We start from the raw sequence: 16,059 nt of genomic DNA, 5'->3' as shown, positions 1-16,059 counted from the left end.
TAGGCATTCAGCCAGGATGGGTTGTGGCCGCTCTTCACTCCAGGTCTCCTATCCGTCTCCACAGCCCGGCCCGGCCTGTTCCTGCTCCTCGCACCAAGCCTCCGGTGCGCATCGCCAGCCCGGCCTGTTCCTGCCCCTCGCACCAAGCCTACGGTGTGCGTCGCCAGCCCGGCCCGGCCTGTTCCTGCTACTCGCACCAAGCCTACGGTGCGCGTCGCCAGCCCGGCCCGGCCTGTTCCTGCCCTTCGCACCAAGCCTACGGTGCGCATCGCCAGCCCGGCCCGGTCTGTTCCTGCCACTCGCACCAAGCCTACGGTGTGCGTCGCCAGCCCGGCCCGGCCTGTTCCTGCTACTCGCACCAAGCCTACGGTGCGCGTCGCCAGCCCGGCCTGTTCCTGCCACTCGCACCAAGCCTACGGTGCGCGTCGCCAGCCCGGCCCGGCCTGTTCCTGCTACTCGCACCAAGCCTACGGTGCGCGTCGCCAGCCCGGCCCGGCCTGTTCCTGCCACTCGCACCAAGCCTACGGTGCGCGTCGCCAGCCCGGCCCGGCCTGTTCCTGCCACTCGCACCAAGCCAGGGGTGCGAGTCGTCAGCCTGGAAAGGCCCATTCCTGCTCCACGCACCAAGCCAGGGGTGCGTATCGTCAGCCCGGTCCGGCCAGTTGCTGCTCCACGCACCAAGCCAGGGGTGCGCATCATCAGCCCGGTCCGGTCCGTTCCTGCTCCACGCACCAAGCCAGGGGTGCGCATCGTCAGCCCGGTCCGGCCAGTTGCTGCTCCACGCACCAAGCCAGGGGTGCGCGTCGTCAGTCCGGCACAACCCGTGCCTGGGTCACCGGTGCCTGATCAGGTATCGGTCGGCTGCTCCACACCGGAGCTGAAGCTATCCGCTCCTACTATGTCCAGTTCAGCTCCAGCCAGCGGGGCCAGATCGGACCAGGGGCGCTATGGGGGGATTATTGGAGGGTGGTGGGCAAGCCCGGAGCCAGAACCGCCGCCGAGGAGGAATGCCCACCCAGCCCTCCCCTGTTTGGTTCTAGTTGAGGCGCGGTCGCAGTCCACGCCTTTAGGGGGGGGTACTGTCACACCCTGGCTCTGGGACTCTATATGTTGAGCCAGGGTGTGTTCATTCTATGTGTTGTATTTCTATGTCGGGAGTTCTGGTTGTTGTGTTTCTATGTTGGCCAGAGTGGCTCCCAATCAGAGGCAACGAGTGTCAGCTGTGGCTGGTTGTCTCTGATTGGGAGCCATATTTAAACTGTCTGTTTTCCCTTTGTGTTGGTGGGATCTTGTTTCCGTTTGGTTTGTTCCTTTTTGGTTATGTTAAACCGTAGGACTGCACGTTTCGTTTTGTTGTTTTGTTGTTCCTATTATCACTGAAGATAATAAAGATTAAATATGTTCGTTCATCACGCTGCGCCTTGGTCTACTCTCTACGACGATCGTGACAGACTTCAGTCACTTCTTTGTTCCTCATTTTGTGATTTCTTTCTAACATGTTTTATTTATTTTTTACTTTAAAGTCTATGTCAACACTAAACCACAATCTAACCTGGAATATTGCTCAGCTGCTATTTACAGAATACATTTTTTTTTTTTTATAAACAACTGACTGATTTACACAGTTTCTCACATTCGCCCATGTTTAATATTAGTGGTCCTATCAAAGACAAAACAAACTTGCTGTAAAGTGTAAACGTAAAAAAAAAACGATTCTGTATGGTGTTGGGCGTTAACCGTTTCGCTCTCCTCATGGAATCCTAGCTATGCTGCCAACTGTACGATTATAATCCCCACGATCATGCATTTTGTATTCTGACCCATTATTCAGTTCCGCTCAGGTTGTAGTAACGTTGCAGCTAGCCTCCGGAGCCGGTCAGGTGTGCAGGAACAGGACCTTCCTATCTATTTGAAGTATACACCTTTTAAAAGTCCCAGTTTTCTTCCATGTTCTGGTCCTTTTTGTTCAAGAGGGGTGTCATGTCCTCTCATCTTTCACAGTGAAGACTGGAATTCTGCCTTTGCGTTCCTGCTTGCTTATTATGTGTGAGGGGAGTATAAATAAAAACACAAATAAAAGAATTGAAGATATTTTTTTCCTGTTTTAAAATCCTTCCGTACATTATGCAACAATGAACTTGAGATGTCTCGCCCGGACATGTTTTTGTTTTTTTAGTCGTCTTCCTGTTTATTTTTATTTGTATAAAACACAGCAGAATAAACATTGTTTTGGAAGCAAGGTCTTCTGGTGGCAAGTCAAAATGTTCTGTTCAAGAGGTCACATTACATTTTTTTTTTTTTTTTTTTTTCACGTACTGTATTTTCCACCCCATCTTAGTCCTGTTTGACCGGCAGCTGCTGCTTCCAGGCCTCGTTCAAGTAAACCAGTCGCTTGTAGTTGAGCATAAAGAGAATGAAGTTCAGTGCATATGTGGTGATGCAGATGACGCAGAAGTCCTTGAGGACAAAGTAGAGGATGTAGCCCAGGTAGAGAGAGCCCCTCACCGATAGGATGGACGTCATCATGAGGATCAGAGCAGTCATCGCACTCACGGTGATTCCTAGTAACAGTTGAAAGACATAAAATACGATTCCGTACACACTGTTTGGCTGGTTCATTGCACTGTCTTTTCCGAAGATCGAGCCCAACAGTCCAAATCCTCGACCCCACCTGGAGGTGAAGACTTTTGAACAGCTGATAGAATAGCTCACGTTGCACATTGCCCGATAATTGGAGTCTCTAGACTTTTCAGTTTCCACATGAAAGGCGTATAAGGACAACAATATGCCCAAGAGACAAACAAGGAGCCTGACTATTCTTTCCCATCGAGGGGTGGACACTCTCAGGACGGGCGCCGCCATCTTTCTCCGGCCTAGCTCGAGTCGTACACGCAACCGCTTACCATTGGGAACAACATGACAACAACATAGTAGCAACACAACATGGCAGCAGCACAAAACATGGTACAAACATTATTGGGCATAGACAACAGCACAAATCCCCAGCAGAGGTTGACCATTTTGAATCAATTTTCACATTCACTCTGTTGGTAATGCTTACAAATTGGATCATAACTAAAAGTAGCTCCATCCCACTCTGGAACATTGATATGCCCTCGTAGAGTATATTATGTTCAACAATATATACTGTAGATAAATAGCCAAATCCCAAAAAATATGTATGTTTCTATTTTTTTATATTCATAAATGTATGTAAAAAACAAAAGGTACTACTCACATTACAGAGCAAGCGGTACAGTTTTTAAAATATATGTACACTACCGTTCAAAAGTTTGGGGTCACTTAGAAATGTCCTTGTTTTCGAAAGAAAAGTAATTATTTTGTCCATTAAAATAACATCAAATTGATCAGAAATACAGTGTAGACATTGTTAATGTTGTAAATGGCTATTGTAGCTGGAAACGGCTGATTTTTTTATGGAATATCTACATAGGCGTACAGAGTCCCATTATCAACAACCATCAGTCCTGTGTACCAATGGCACGGTGTGTTTGCTAATCCAAGTTTATCATTTTAAAAGGCTAATTGATCATTACAAAACCCTTTTGCAATTATGTTTGCACAGTTGAAAATTGTTGTGCTGATTAAAGAAGCAATAAAACTGGCATTCTTGAGACTATTTGAGTATCTGGAGCATCAGCAATTGTGGGTTCGATTACAGGCTCAAAATGTCCAGAAACAAATAACTTTCTTCTGAAACTCGTCAGTCTATTCTTGTTCTGAGAAATGAAGGCTATTCCATGCGAAAAATTGCCAAGAAACTAAAGATCTCGTACAACGCTGTGTACTACTCCCTTCACAGAACAGTGCAAACTGGCTCTAACCAGAATAGAAAGAGGAGTGGGAGGCCCCGGTGCACAACTTAGCAAAAGGACAAATACATTAGAGTGTCTAGTTTGAGAAACAGAAGCCTCACAGGTCCTCAACTGGCAGCTTCATTCAATAGTACCCGCAAAACACCAGTCTCAACGTCAACAGTGAAGAGGCGACTCCGGGATGCTGACGTTCTAGCCAGAGCTGCAAAGAAAAAGCCAAAACTCAGACTGGCCAATAAAAATAAAAGATTAAGATGGGCAAAGGAACACAGACGCTGGACAGAGGAAGATTGGAAAAAAGTGTTATGGACAGACGAATCGAAGTTTGAGGTGTTCGGATCACAAAGAAGAACATTTGTGAGACGCAGACCAAATGAAAGGATGCTGGAGGAGTGCTTGATGCCATCTGTCAAGCATGGTGGAGGAAATGTGATGGTATGGGGGTGCTTTGGTGGTGGTAAAGTGGGAGATTTGTACAGGGTAAAAGGGATCTTGAAGAAGGAAGGCTATCACTCCATTTTGCAACGCCATGCCATACCCTGTGGACGGCACTTGATTGGAGCCAATTTCCTCCTACAACAGAACAATGACGCAAAGCACAGCTCCAAACTATGCAATAACTATTTAGGGAAGAAGCAGTCAGCTGGTATTCTGTCTATAATGGAGTGGCCAGCACAGTCACCGGATCTCAACCCTATTGAGCTGTTGTGGGAGCAGCTTGACTGTATGGTACGTAAGAAGTGCCCAACAAGCCAATCCAACTTACGGGAGGTGCTTCAGGAAGCATGGGGTGAAATCTCTTCAGATTACCTCAACAAATTGACAACTAGAATGCCAAAGGTGTGCAAGGCTGTAATTGCTGCAAATGGAGGATTCTTTGACGAAAGCAAAGTTTGAAGGACACAATTATTATTTATATTAAAAAATCATTATTTCTAACCTTGTCAATGACTACATTTGACAAGTAGTTAGAAATGTCCTTCAAACATTTAGTAGTTAGAAATGTCCAGTTTTTATTTAAGAAGTACTCCTGTTCTCCACTCATTACCTGTATTAACTGCACCTGTTTGAACTCGTTACCTGTATAAAAGACACCTGTCCACAAACTCAATCAAACAGACTTCAACCTCTCCACAATGGCCAAGACCAGAGAGCTGTGTAAGGACATCAGGGATACAATTGTAGACCTGCACAAGGCTGGGATGGGCTACAGGACAATAGGCAAGCAGCTTGGTGAGAAGGCAACAACTGTTGGCGCAATTATTAGAAAATGGAAGAAGTTCAAGATGACGGTCAATCACCCTCGGTCTGGGGCTCAATGCAAGATCTCACCTCGTGGGGCATCAATGATCCTGAGGAAGGTGAGGGATCAGCCCAGAACTACATGGCAGGACCTGGTCAATGACCTGAAGAGAGCTGGGACTACAGTCTCAAAGAAAACCATTAGTAACACACTACGCCGTCATGGATTAAAATCCTGCAGCGCATGCAGGTCCCCCTGCTCAAGCCAGCGCATGTCCAGGCCCATCTGAAGTTTGCCAATGACCATCTGGATGATCCAGAGGAGGAATGGGAGAAGGTCATGTGGTTTGATGAGACAAAAATTGAGCTTTTTGGTCTAAACTCCACTCGCCGTGTTTGGAGGAAGAAGAAGGATGAGTACAACCCCAATAACACCATCCCAACCGTGAAGCATGGAGGTGGAAACATCATTTTTTGGGGATGCTTTTCTGCAAAGGGGACAGGATGACTGCACCGTATTGAGGGGAGGATGGATGGGGCCATGTATCGCGAGATCTTGACCAACAACCTCCTTCCCTCAGTAAGAGCATTGAAGATGGGTCGTGGCTGGGTCTTCCAGCATGACAACGACCCGAAACACACAGTCAGGACAACTAAGGAGTGACTCCGTAAAAAGCATCTCAAGGTCCTCGAGTGGCTTAGCCAGTCTCCAGACCTGAACCCAATAGAACATCTTTGGAGGGAGCTGAAAGTCCGTATTGCCCAGCGACAGCCCCGAAACCTGAAGGATCTGGAGAAGGTCTGTATGGAGGAGTGGGCCAAAATCCCTGCTGCAGTGTGTGCAAACCTGGTCAAGACCTACAGGAAATGTATGATCTCTGTAATTCCAAACAAAGGTTTCTGTACCAAATATTAAGTTCTGCTTTTCTGATGTATCAAATACTTTATGTCAAATTAATTACTTAAAAATCATACAATGTGATTTTCTGCATTTTTGTTTTAGATTCCGTCTCTCACAGTTGAAGTGTACCTATGATAAAAAATGACAGACCCCTACATGCTTTGTAAGTAGGAAAACCTTTAAAATCGGCAGTGTATCAAATACTTGTTCTCCCCACTGTATATTTTCATGGAAGACAAGGACATTTCTAAGTGACCCCAAACTTTTGAACAGTAGTGTATATGTTGTTTCAGCTTCATATCACACCAATGTTTGTTTTGTAGCACCTTCAGATGAACCACTATGGAGTCTTAAAGGAGGCCTGGGTAAGGCAAAAATGTCATAAGGATGCTAACTTTGATACATGATTTCTCAATTATGCTTTTAGATACAAATGTCAAAAATATGTCAACAATATTTCCTCCAATGGACAATTCTATGGATTAAAATGTGTGAAAATCCCCCAAATCAAGGTGTCGTTTACACCAATCCAATGATTGTAAATTCATGAGGGTTTAAGTTTAAGGCTGCGTCTCATTAGTCTAGAATGGCTTCCTCATCTGCTCTAACAACATTGGATGAGTAGAAGTAATACGGCAGAAAGATTATTTGTATATACATTTTAGTCATTTAGCAAACACTTATCCAGAGCGACTTACACTTAGTGAGTGCATGCATTTTTTTTCTTTTTCATACTGGGCCCCCGTGGGAATCGAACCCACAACCCTGGCGTTGCAAGCGCCATGCTCTACCAACTGAGCTACACAGGGCTATATAAACACTCATCTAGCTTTGTTTTTTGATCTGTATAAACTAAGGATAGGACCCAAGAGGTGGTCACTAGGGTCAAAGGGGGGTGAGTGTAGTCAATGTGAACTAGCTAGCTAGTTAGCGCTAGTTAGCTGTGTGCATTAGACTAGCATCCATTGTGCAGGTGACATCCCCCGCTCTGATACATAGAAGTAGTTTTTTCCCTTACTCTCCCATAGCCTTTGTGGAGTGACAGGTAACACTTCTTTGTGCAAAGTGTTGTTGTTAACAGAAGATTGCTAGTTCGATGCAGCCTAACTGGTCTGCTACTCTAGCCCAGCGCAAGACACTCCTATTCATGCTAAATAAACAGGGGCATAACCAGTGAAGCTCAGCGTAAAATTACGCCCAGGTTCTGTTTTCAAGATTTTGACGTGCAGCTCACGAGATTGCGAACACTTGATAAAGTGGGCTCTGCTCACGCTCTGTTCCGCACAGGCCAAAAGTTACTCTTCCAGTGTAGCAGGTAAAAGACCTGGTGTTTTCTCCACGCCCCAGTGTAGCAGGTAAAAGACCTGGTGTTTTCTCCACGCCCCAGTGTAGCAGGTAAAATACCTGGTGTTTTCTCTACGCCCCAGTGTAGCAGGTTTAAGACCTTGTGTTTTCTCCATGCCCCAGTGTAGCAGGTAAAATACCTGGTGTTTTCTCCACGCCTCAGTGTAGCAGGTCAAATACCCTGTGTTTTCTCCAAGCCCCAGTGTAGCAAGTTAAAGACCTGGTGTTTTCTCCACGCCCCAGTGTAGCAGGTAAAATACCTGGTGTTTTCTCCACTCCCCAGTGTAGCAGGTAAAATACCCAGTGTTTTCTCCACACCCCAGTGTAGCTCCCCAGTAACTCTCTTCCCTCCATCTCTCTAGGTGAGGCCCATGACAAGGACATCCAGGTGGTGGAGTTACCCATCGTGGACAGCCTGCAACCCCGCCCCCCCTACCTGCCCCTGTCCATCCCTGAAGACCTAGCCCAGCGCCTCCACCGGCTCCATGGTGACCCGTCCGTGTGGTGGGTGTCTCAGTTTATCAAGTACCTGGTCCATCCTCAGGCCTGGCTGGAGAAGGAGATCCAGGATACCACAGCCAAGCTGGGTTTCAGGCACCCCATCATAGGGTACGTACAAATAGGAAGGACACTCTTTTTGTGTCTGTCTCTTAAGATTTTCAGTTTCAACAATCCTCTTTCTCTATACCTTTCTCTCTGTTTCTCTTTCAAACTGTCCCCAAATCTCTTTTTTTGCTATCTCCACAATACTCTCTCTCTGTTTCTCGCTCTTCCTTCTCCCTCTTTCAATATTTCTGTCTGACATACTTATTCGTTATCTTGATCTTTCTCTCCATCTGTCTGTCAATTCAATTCAATTTCAATTTAAGGGCTTTATTGGCATGGGAAACATATGTTTACATTGCCAAAGCAAGTGAAGTAAATAATGAACAAAAGTGAAATAAACAATGAAAATTGACAGTAAACATTACACTCACAAAAGTTCCAAAAGAATAAAGACATTTCAAATGTCATATTATGTGCAAATAGCTCAAGTACAAAACGGAAAACAAATAACCATAAATATGGGTTATATTGACAATGGTGTTTGTTCTTCACTGGTTGCCCTTTTCTTGTGGCAACATGTCCCAAATATTGCTGCTGTTATGGCACACTGTGGTGTTTCACCCAATAGATATGGGAGTTTATCAAAATTGGGTTTCTTTTCGAATTCTTTGTGGGTCTGTGTAACTGAGGGAAATATGGGTCTCTAATATGGTCATACATTTGGCAGGATGTTAGGTATTGCAGCTCAGTTTCCACCTCATTTTGTGGGCAGTGTGCACATAGCCTGTCTTCTCTTGAGAGCCAGGTCTGCCTTCGGCGGCCTTTCTCAATAGCAAGGCTCTGCTCACTGAGTCTGTACATAGTCAAAGCTTTCCTTAAGTTTGGGTCACAGTGGTTAGGTATTCTGCCACTGTGTACTCTCTGTGTAGGGCCAAATAGCATTCTAGTTTGCTCAGTTTTTTTGTTAATTCTTTCCAATGTATCAAGTAAATATCTTTTTTTTTCTCATGATTTGGTTGGGTCTAATTGTGTTGCTGTCCTGGGGCTCTATGGGGTCTGTTTGTGTTTGTGAACAGACCCCCAGGACCAGTTTGCTTGGGGGACTCTTCTCCAGGTTTATCTCTCTGTAGGTGATGGCTTTGTTATGGAAGGTTTGGGAATTGTGTCCTTTTAGGTGGTTGTAGAATTTAACGGCTCTTTTCTGGATTTTGATAATTAGCGGGTATTGGCCTAATTCTGCTCTGCATGCATTATTTGGCGTTTTATGTTGTACACAGAGGATATGTTTGCAGAATTCTGCATGTAGAGTCTCAATTTGGTGTTTGTCCCATTTTCTGAATTCTTGGTTGATGAGCGGACCCCAGACCTGACAACCATCAAGGGCAATGGGTTCTATAACTGATTAAAGTATTTTTAGCCAGATCCTAATTGGTATGTCGAATTTGATGTTCCTTTTGATGGCATAGAAGGCCCTTCTTGCCTTGTCTCTCAGATCATTCACAGCTTTGTGGAGGTTACCTGTGGTGCTGATGTTTAGGCCGAGGTATGTATCGTTTTTTGTGTGCTCTAGGGCAACGGTGTCTAGATAAAATGTGTATTTGTGGTCCTGGCAACTGGACCTTTTTTGGAAAGCCATTATTTTTGTCTTACTGAGATTTACTGTCAAGTCCCAGGTCTGACAGAATCTGTGCAGAAGATCTAGGTGCTGCTATAGGCCCTCCTTGGTTGGTGACAGAAGCACCAGATCATCAGCAAACAGTAGACATATGACTTCAGATTCTAGTAGGGTGAGGCCAGGTGCTGCAGACTGTTCTAGTGCCCTCGCCAGTTCGTTGATATAGATGTTGAAGAGGGTGGGGCTTAAGCTGCATCCCTGTCTCACCCCACGGCCCTGTGGAAAGAAATGTGTGTGTTTTTTGCCAATTTTAACCACACACTTGTTTTTTGAGTACATGGATTATATAATATTTTCCCCCAACAACACTTTCCATCAATTTGTATAGCAGACCCTCATGCCAAATTGAGTCAAAAGCTTTTTTTAAATCAACAAAGCATGAGAAGACTTTGCCTTTGTTTTGGTTTGTTTGTTTGTCAATTAGGGTGTGCAGGGTGAATACGTGGTCTATCTTACGGTAATTTGGTAAAAAGCCAATTTGACATTTGCTCAGTACATTGTTTTCACTGTCTCTCTCTCTATATCTCTCTTTCTCTCTCTCTCTCCCTCTCTCTCTTTCTCTCTCTATCTCTCTCTTTCTCTCTCTCTCTCTCTCTCTCTCTCTCTCTCTCTCTCTCTCTCTCTCTCTCTCTCTCTCTCTCTCTCTCTCTCTCTCTCTCTCTCTCTCTCTCTCTCTCTCTGTTTCTCTATCTCTCTCTCTCTTCACCATTCATTGTATTACATATCTTTCGGTCTCTGCTGCAACTACATTTTTCTCTCAGTCCTCTTTCATTCTCCCTCTCCTACGTTACGGCTCTATGAATCATCCTTTTTTACCAATCAAACATTCTCTCTCATAGATTTGTGCACCTTATATTCTTCTACCTTTCACCTGCTCCTCACTTTTGTCTTGTTTATTTTGCTCACCACTTTCTCTATTTCCCACCATTCGCTCTCCCTTCTTTATTCACATCTCTATCACTTTGTCTTCTCTTGTCTCCTCTCCTCACTCTCCCCCCACTCTGTCACTGGGGAGTGCTGGTTTCCTCTGTTACTTTTCTTTTCTGCTCCACCTCATGTTCTAATAAAGTGCCTGATTACTTCTAATAAAGTGTCTGAGTACTTCTAATAAAGTGCCTAATTACTTCTAATAAAGTGCCTGATTACTTCTAATAAAGTGTCTGAGTACTTCTAATAAAGTGTCTGAGTACTTCTAATAAAGTGCCTGAGTACTTCTAATAAAGTGCCTGATTACTTCTAATAAAGTGCCGGATTACTTCAAATAAAGTCCCTGATTACTTCTAATAAAGTGCCTGAGTACTTCTAATAAAGTGCCTGAGTACTTCTAATAAAGTGCCTGATTACTTCTAATAAAGTGTCTGAGTACTTGTGAAAAGCGTGAAAGCGGCTAGAGGAGGAAAGCGAGGGGGGTTTCAGAGGGGGAGGGAGTGTATGAGGTGTCTCTGAGGGAACGAGATGGCGTAAGAGCCAGACTTTTGGCTACAGTGTCCCTGCTTCTCCCCGTTTCTCCCCGCTCCTGTGAAGAGCAAGGCTGCAGCAGCGGATCCTCTACCCACAGTAGGCCTGCAACCCACCAGACCAAAGCAGTTAAAAGCAGCCATCAGCACAGCCCCAGCCACAGCCACAGCTCCAGACACAGACACAGACCCAGACACAGAACCAGCAACAGCCCCAGCCCCAGAACCAGCCACAGCTCCAGCCCCAGACACAGAACCAGCCACAGCCCCAGCCTCAGAACCAGCCCCAGAACCAGCCACAGCTCCAGCCCCAGACACAGAACCAGCCACAGCCCCAGAACCATCCCCAGAACCAGCCACAGCCCCAGAACCAGCCACAGCTCCAGCCCCAGACACAGAACCAGCCACAGCCCCAGAACCATCCCCAGAACCAGCCACAGCCCCAGAACCAGCCACAGCTCCAGCCCCAGACCCAGACCCAGCCACAGCCCCAGAACCATCCACAGCCACAGCTCCAGTCACAGACCCAGCTCAGCTCCAGCCACAGACCCAGACCCTGCCACAGCCCCAGCCACAGACCCAGCCACAGACCCAGGGATGACAGCCAGGGAGGAGGAGGATGGAGGGATGGTGAGATTGATTACTAGAATGCCGCCTGGCGCTAAGCACCCAGGCCAACGAACGGGCGGCGAAATAAAGGGAGAAAAAGAAGAGACAACGAGAGGACAAATAAAATAGGAGGAGAGATGAAAGGAGAGAGAAGGCGGGAGAAAGAGACATGGCAGAGGGAAGAGAAGCGGAGGAGAGACAGAGACATGAAAGCACTCAGTGTCACAAACACATGCAGCTCTGCTCTTTTATTCCTCTGTTCGCATCTTTCTCTCGTTCAAACTCCCTGTCTTTCTGCCTTTATTTTCACTCATTACATTGGCACCGTTTTTCTTTTTCTATCTTCCATTCTTTCTTTCTTTCTGTTTTTCTTTCTTTAAATTGTTAATTTCTTTCCTTTTTCTTTTCTTTCTTTCTTTTCTCTCTCTCTCTCTCTGATTATCGGCAAGACTGGCAAGGGCACAATGATGCTGCCTAAATAATTACAGTAGTAGCTGATGGTGAACGTGTTGATTGACAGTATTGCTCTCTCTCCTTCCCATCTCTCTTCCTCCCTCTTCCTTCTTCTCCCACTCTATATTCCTCCCTCTCCCCCTCTCTTTCCCATCTCTCTCCCTCTCTCTCTCCCTTCTTCTCCCTCTCTCTCCCTTCCTCTCCCTCTCTCTCCCTCCTTCTCCCCCTCTTTCTCCCTCCCTCTCCCCCTCTCTTTCCCATCTCTCTCCCTCTCTCTCACTCCCTTCCTCTCCATCTCTCTCTCCCTCTCTTTCCCCTTCTCTCTCCCTCCCTCTCTGTAGGGTCCATGTTCGGCGGACAGATAAGGTGGGGACGGAGGCAGCATTCCACCCTATAGAGGAATACATGGTTCACGTGGAGGAACAGTTCCAATACATGGCCCGACGCATCCACGTGGACAAGAAACGAGTCTACCTGGCAACAGATGACCCATCACTACTGCAAGAGGCTAAGACCAAGTGAGTAACCACCAATACCCTAATAATGAAAGGGGAGTGAGTGTGTTGGGTGTGTGGGGTGGGGGTGGGTGTGTTTTGTGTCTGTGTGTGTGTATGTTTGTGTGTGTGTGTGTGTGTGTGTGTGTGTGGTGTGTGTGTGTTCATGGGTGCGTGTGTGTGTTTACATGCATGTGTGTGTGTCAGCGTGTATGATTGTGTTTCTGTTTGTATGTAGAAGCCCATACAGTATGTGTAATGCTGTGTCCTCCAGGTACCCAGACTATGAGTTCATCAGTGATAACTCCATCTCATGGTCAGCCGGTCTGCACAACCGCTACACCGAGAACTCTCTTAGAGGAGTGATCCTAGACATACACTTCCTGTCACAGACCGACTTCCTGGTCTGCACCTTCTCCTCACAGGTAGGGGTGCCATATCCGACACAACACCCTTTATGGGAATATACAGTACATTATTCACTAACCTACATTCTTACTTACCTGAATAGCCAACTCATATTGTCAATGAAATGTTAAACAAGTGCAATAGGAGATGGCAAGGCAACACAAACAGATCTGGGACCAGGCAACTTTTTCATCTGAATAAATCTAAACAGCCATATACACGGAATGTAATTAAACTAACATGATTCTTCACACTTCCTGGTCACACTTCCTGTTTCCTGTATACCTACTTCCTGTTTCCTGTAACCCTGTACCAGGTGTGCCGTGTGGCCTACGAGATCATGCAGACGCTGCACCCAGATGCCTCCTCCTTCTTTCACTCACTAGACGACATCTACTACTTCGGGGGCCAGAACGCCCACAACCAGATCGCCATATACCCCCACCAACCCCGCAGCCCAGAGGACGTACCCCTGGAGCCCGGTGACATCATCGGCGTGGCAGGGAACCACTGGGACGGCTACTCGAAAGGGGTCAACCGTAAAATTGGGCGCACCGGCCTCTACCCGTCCTACAAAGTGAAGGAGAAGATCGAGGCCGTAAAGTACCCCACGTACCCCGAGGCGGACAAGCTGCTCTCAAACTCTCAACGGAAGTGAAGAAGAAAGGGAAGGAGGAAAAGAGAGAGAGAGAGACAGAGAGACACTCAGAATCAGTTACACGTTGCGAACAGAGAGAACAGTGGAAAGGGGTAAAGAGATGGTGGTGATTAGACTGCACTGAGAGTGTGTGTGTGTGTATATGTGTATGTGGATCTGTAAGTTGCGGAATCTTGCACCTGCCACCACCCCGTCCCGATGCACACAGATGGGTTATGTAGAGAAATAGGAATGAACATTGATTTCAAACGAGCCTGAAAACAATTAAAGGTCCGTAGCCGACAACGCTCACTCTCCAAGGCGGACTGGGAATTGACTATCCAATCAGGGCAAGCCTTGGATCGATAAAAATAATATTTGAAAAGCCTTGGATCGATGACTGGAAAACAATTATAAACTAGAAAAAATAACTTGTTTTCATTTTTATTAAATTATTTTTTTGTTTTAAATTGTATTCTTGCCTTCTTCTGTCTCGCCTTTGTTCATTGAATATTTTTGGTATCTTCCTCTTGCCATATTCGCTCACTGCGTTCCTCCCTTCTCCTTTCGCTCCAATAGTCCTACATCTCAATAGTCCTACATCTCAATAGTCCTACATCTCTATAGTCATTCATCTCTATAGTCATTCATCTCAATAGTCATTTATCTCAATAGTCCTACATCTCAATAGTCCTACATCTCAATAGTCATACATCAATAGTCATACATCTCTATAGTCATTAATCTCGATAGTCATTCATCTCAATAGTCCTACATCTCAATAGTCATACATCTCAATAGTTATACATCTCTATAGACATTAATCTCAATAGTCATTAATCTCTATAGTCCTACATCTCTATAGTCCTTCATCTCAATAGTCATTCATCTCAATAGTCCTACATCTCAATAGTCCTACATCTCAATAGTCATACATTAATAGTCATACATCTCTATAGTCATTAATCTCAATAGTCATTCATCTCAATAGTCCTACATCTCAATAGTCATACATCTCAATAGTCATACATCTCTATAGACATTAATCTCAATAGTCATTAATCTCAATAGTCCTACATCTCAATAGTCATACATCTCTATAGTCATTAATCTCAATAGTCCTACATCTCAATAGTCATACATCTCTATAGTCATTCATCTCAATAGTCCTACATCTCAATATACCTACATTTCAATAGTCCTATACCTCAATAGTCCCACATCTCAATAGTCCTACATCTCAATAGTACTACATCTCAATAGTCCTACATCTCAATAGTCCCACATCTTGTCTCCTCATGTGCAATTCATTTTATACCATTTTAATGTGCTTTTTAACATGTTTGTGTCAGGTGCTTGTGGATTGTACTGTATATGATGTGTGTGTGACAGATTATGAGAGATGCTGTGTGTGTGCGTGTGTGTGTGTGTGTGTCTGTGTGTGCGTGTGTGTGTGTGCGTGTGTGTGTGTGTGTGTGTGTGTGTGTGTGTGTGTGTGTGTGTGTCTGTGTGGTGCATGTCATCAGTGAGTGGCATCTTTATGTCCTTATTTCTGACTAAATAGTGGTGTCGTGCCTAATGAGACTGGTGGCGACAGTTGGACCCTCATAACTGAACTAGGGTGACCAATAGTGAACAGGGATGATGGTGAAAAATGTTGATCTCTTTTGAACAATAATGATCTATGGTGACCTATGATTACCTATGATGACCTTTGAACTATGGTGACCTATGATGACCTTTGAACTATGGTGCACACAGGAGCCCTCTTCAGGGTTACCAAACAAATGACTCCACCGAGCTAATGTCCTTTTGACATCTCTACGTCTGTTCTGTCCATCAGTCCATCTGTTTGTTGTTGTTGTTGTTTTTTAGTTCTAACATTACTGTTTAAAATTAAATAGGAAAGAAATAGATGCCTATGTTGAAAATGATAATGCTATGTTATTAGAGGTTTGTAGTCGATCGTGATGAAGAACTTTTTCATAGCTTATGTTCCGGGGGCATTGTCTTTGATAACAACCACAGCTAATAAACTTGACAAACAAAGTGGCACTTGTGTTGTCCAACTTACTTTATCTACATTAGGGGATTTCTCAAATAATTCCAGCTCTATGCTCACCCCCCTCCCCAAACTCCTTATAAATGTGTTATGAAGGTTGTTATGGATGATACTGATACTCTCATGAAGGTTGTTATGAGTTATTCAATAAGAACCTACCAAGAATATCAATAAAGATGGTGGATAAATTAAGATCATTTTCATTGTAAAATATATTCAAATGTTCCTGTCTGTGTAAGTGGGCGTTCCCTCTTCTTTACAGTAATGTTCTGGTAAATCAAACTTTATTTGGAATTTATGGTAACATACTGTACCTTTTTTTACAGTAACTGTCGTAGAAATATAAATTACTCGAAAGTAGTCAACTCAAACATATCTCACAAGAAACTGGAGCC

The 16,059-nt window shown here is 45.0% G+C and overlaps 2 protein-coding genes across 3 annotated transcripts in view; one reads left to right on the top strand and one right to left on the bottom strand.

The window, feature by feature from the left end:
• The window catches only part of LOC121548492 (alpha-(1,6)-fucosyltransferase), a 179,533-nt gene extending 165,461 nt beyond the window's left edge, over window positions 1-14,072 (top strand). For both annotated transcript variants that reach the window (XM_045210128.1, XM_045210127.1), the window contains exons 7-10: window positions 7,686-7,932; window positions 12,405-12,581; window positions 12,832-12,982; window positions 13,282-14,072. In XM_045210128.1, coding sequence (XP_045066063.1) covers window positions 7,686-7,932; window positions 12,405-12,581; window positions 12,832-12,982; window positions 13,282-13,623 — 917 coding nt within the window. In that variant the 3' untranslated portion in view covers window positions 13,624-14,072. The remainder of the gene's footprint in view (window positions 1-7,685; window positions 7,933-12,404; window positions 12,582-12,831; window positions 12,983-13,281) is intronic.
• LOC123482454 (vitamin K epoxide reductase complex subunit 1-like protein 1) lies at window positions 2,334-2,862 on the bottom strand. The gene has a single exon (XM_045210129.1). It carries the CDS (start codon window positions 2,860-2,862, stop codon window positions 2,335-2,337), a length of 528 nt encoding a protein of 175 aa, XP_045066064.1. The 3' UTR covers window position 2,334.
• Window positions 14,073-16,059: the final 1,987 nt, after the last annotated feature.

The sequence above is a fragment of the Coregonus clupeaformis genome, chromosome 33, assembly GCF_020615455.1.
Source record: "Coregonus clupeaformis isolate EN_2021a chromosome 33, ASM2061545v1, whole genome shotgun sequence".
In the NCBI taxonomy this organism is placed as follows: domain Eukaryota; kingdom Metazoa; phylum Chordata; class Actinopteri; order Salmoniformes; family Salmonidae; genus Coregonus; species Coregonus clupeaformis.
Note: the sequence above shows the minus strand (reverse complement) of the source record. Positions and strands in the feature narration are given on the sequence as shown.

Coding starts and splice junctions, on each gene's coding strand:
- LOC123482454 (XM_045210129.1), bottom strand. CDS start 2,862: ATGGCGGCGCCCGTCCTGAGAGTGTCCACCCCTCGATGGGAAAGAATA.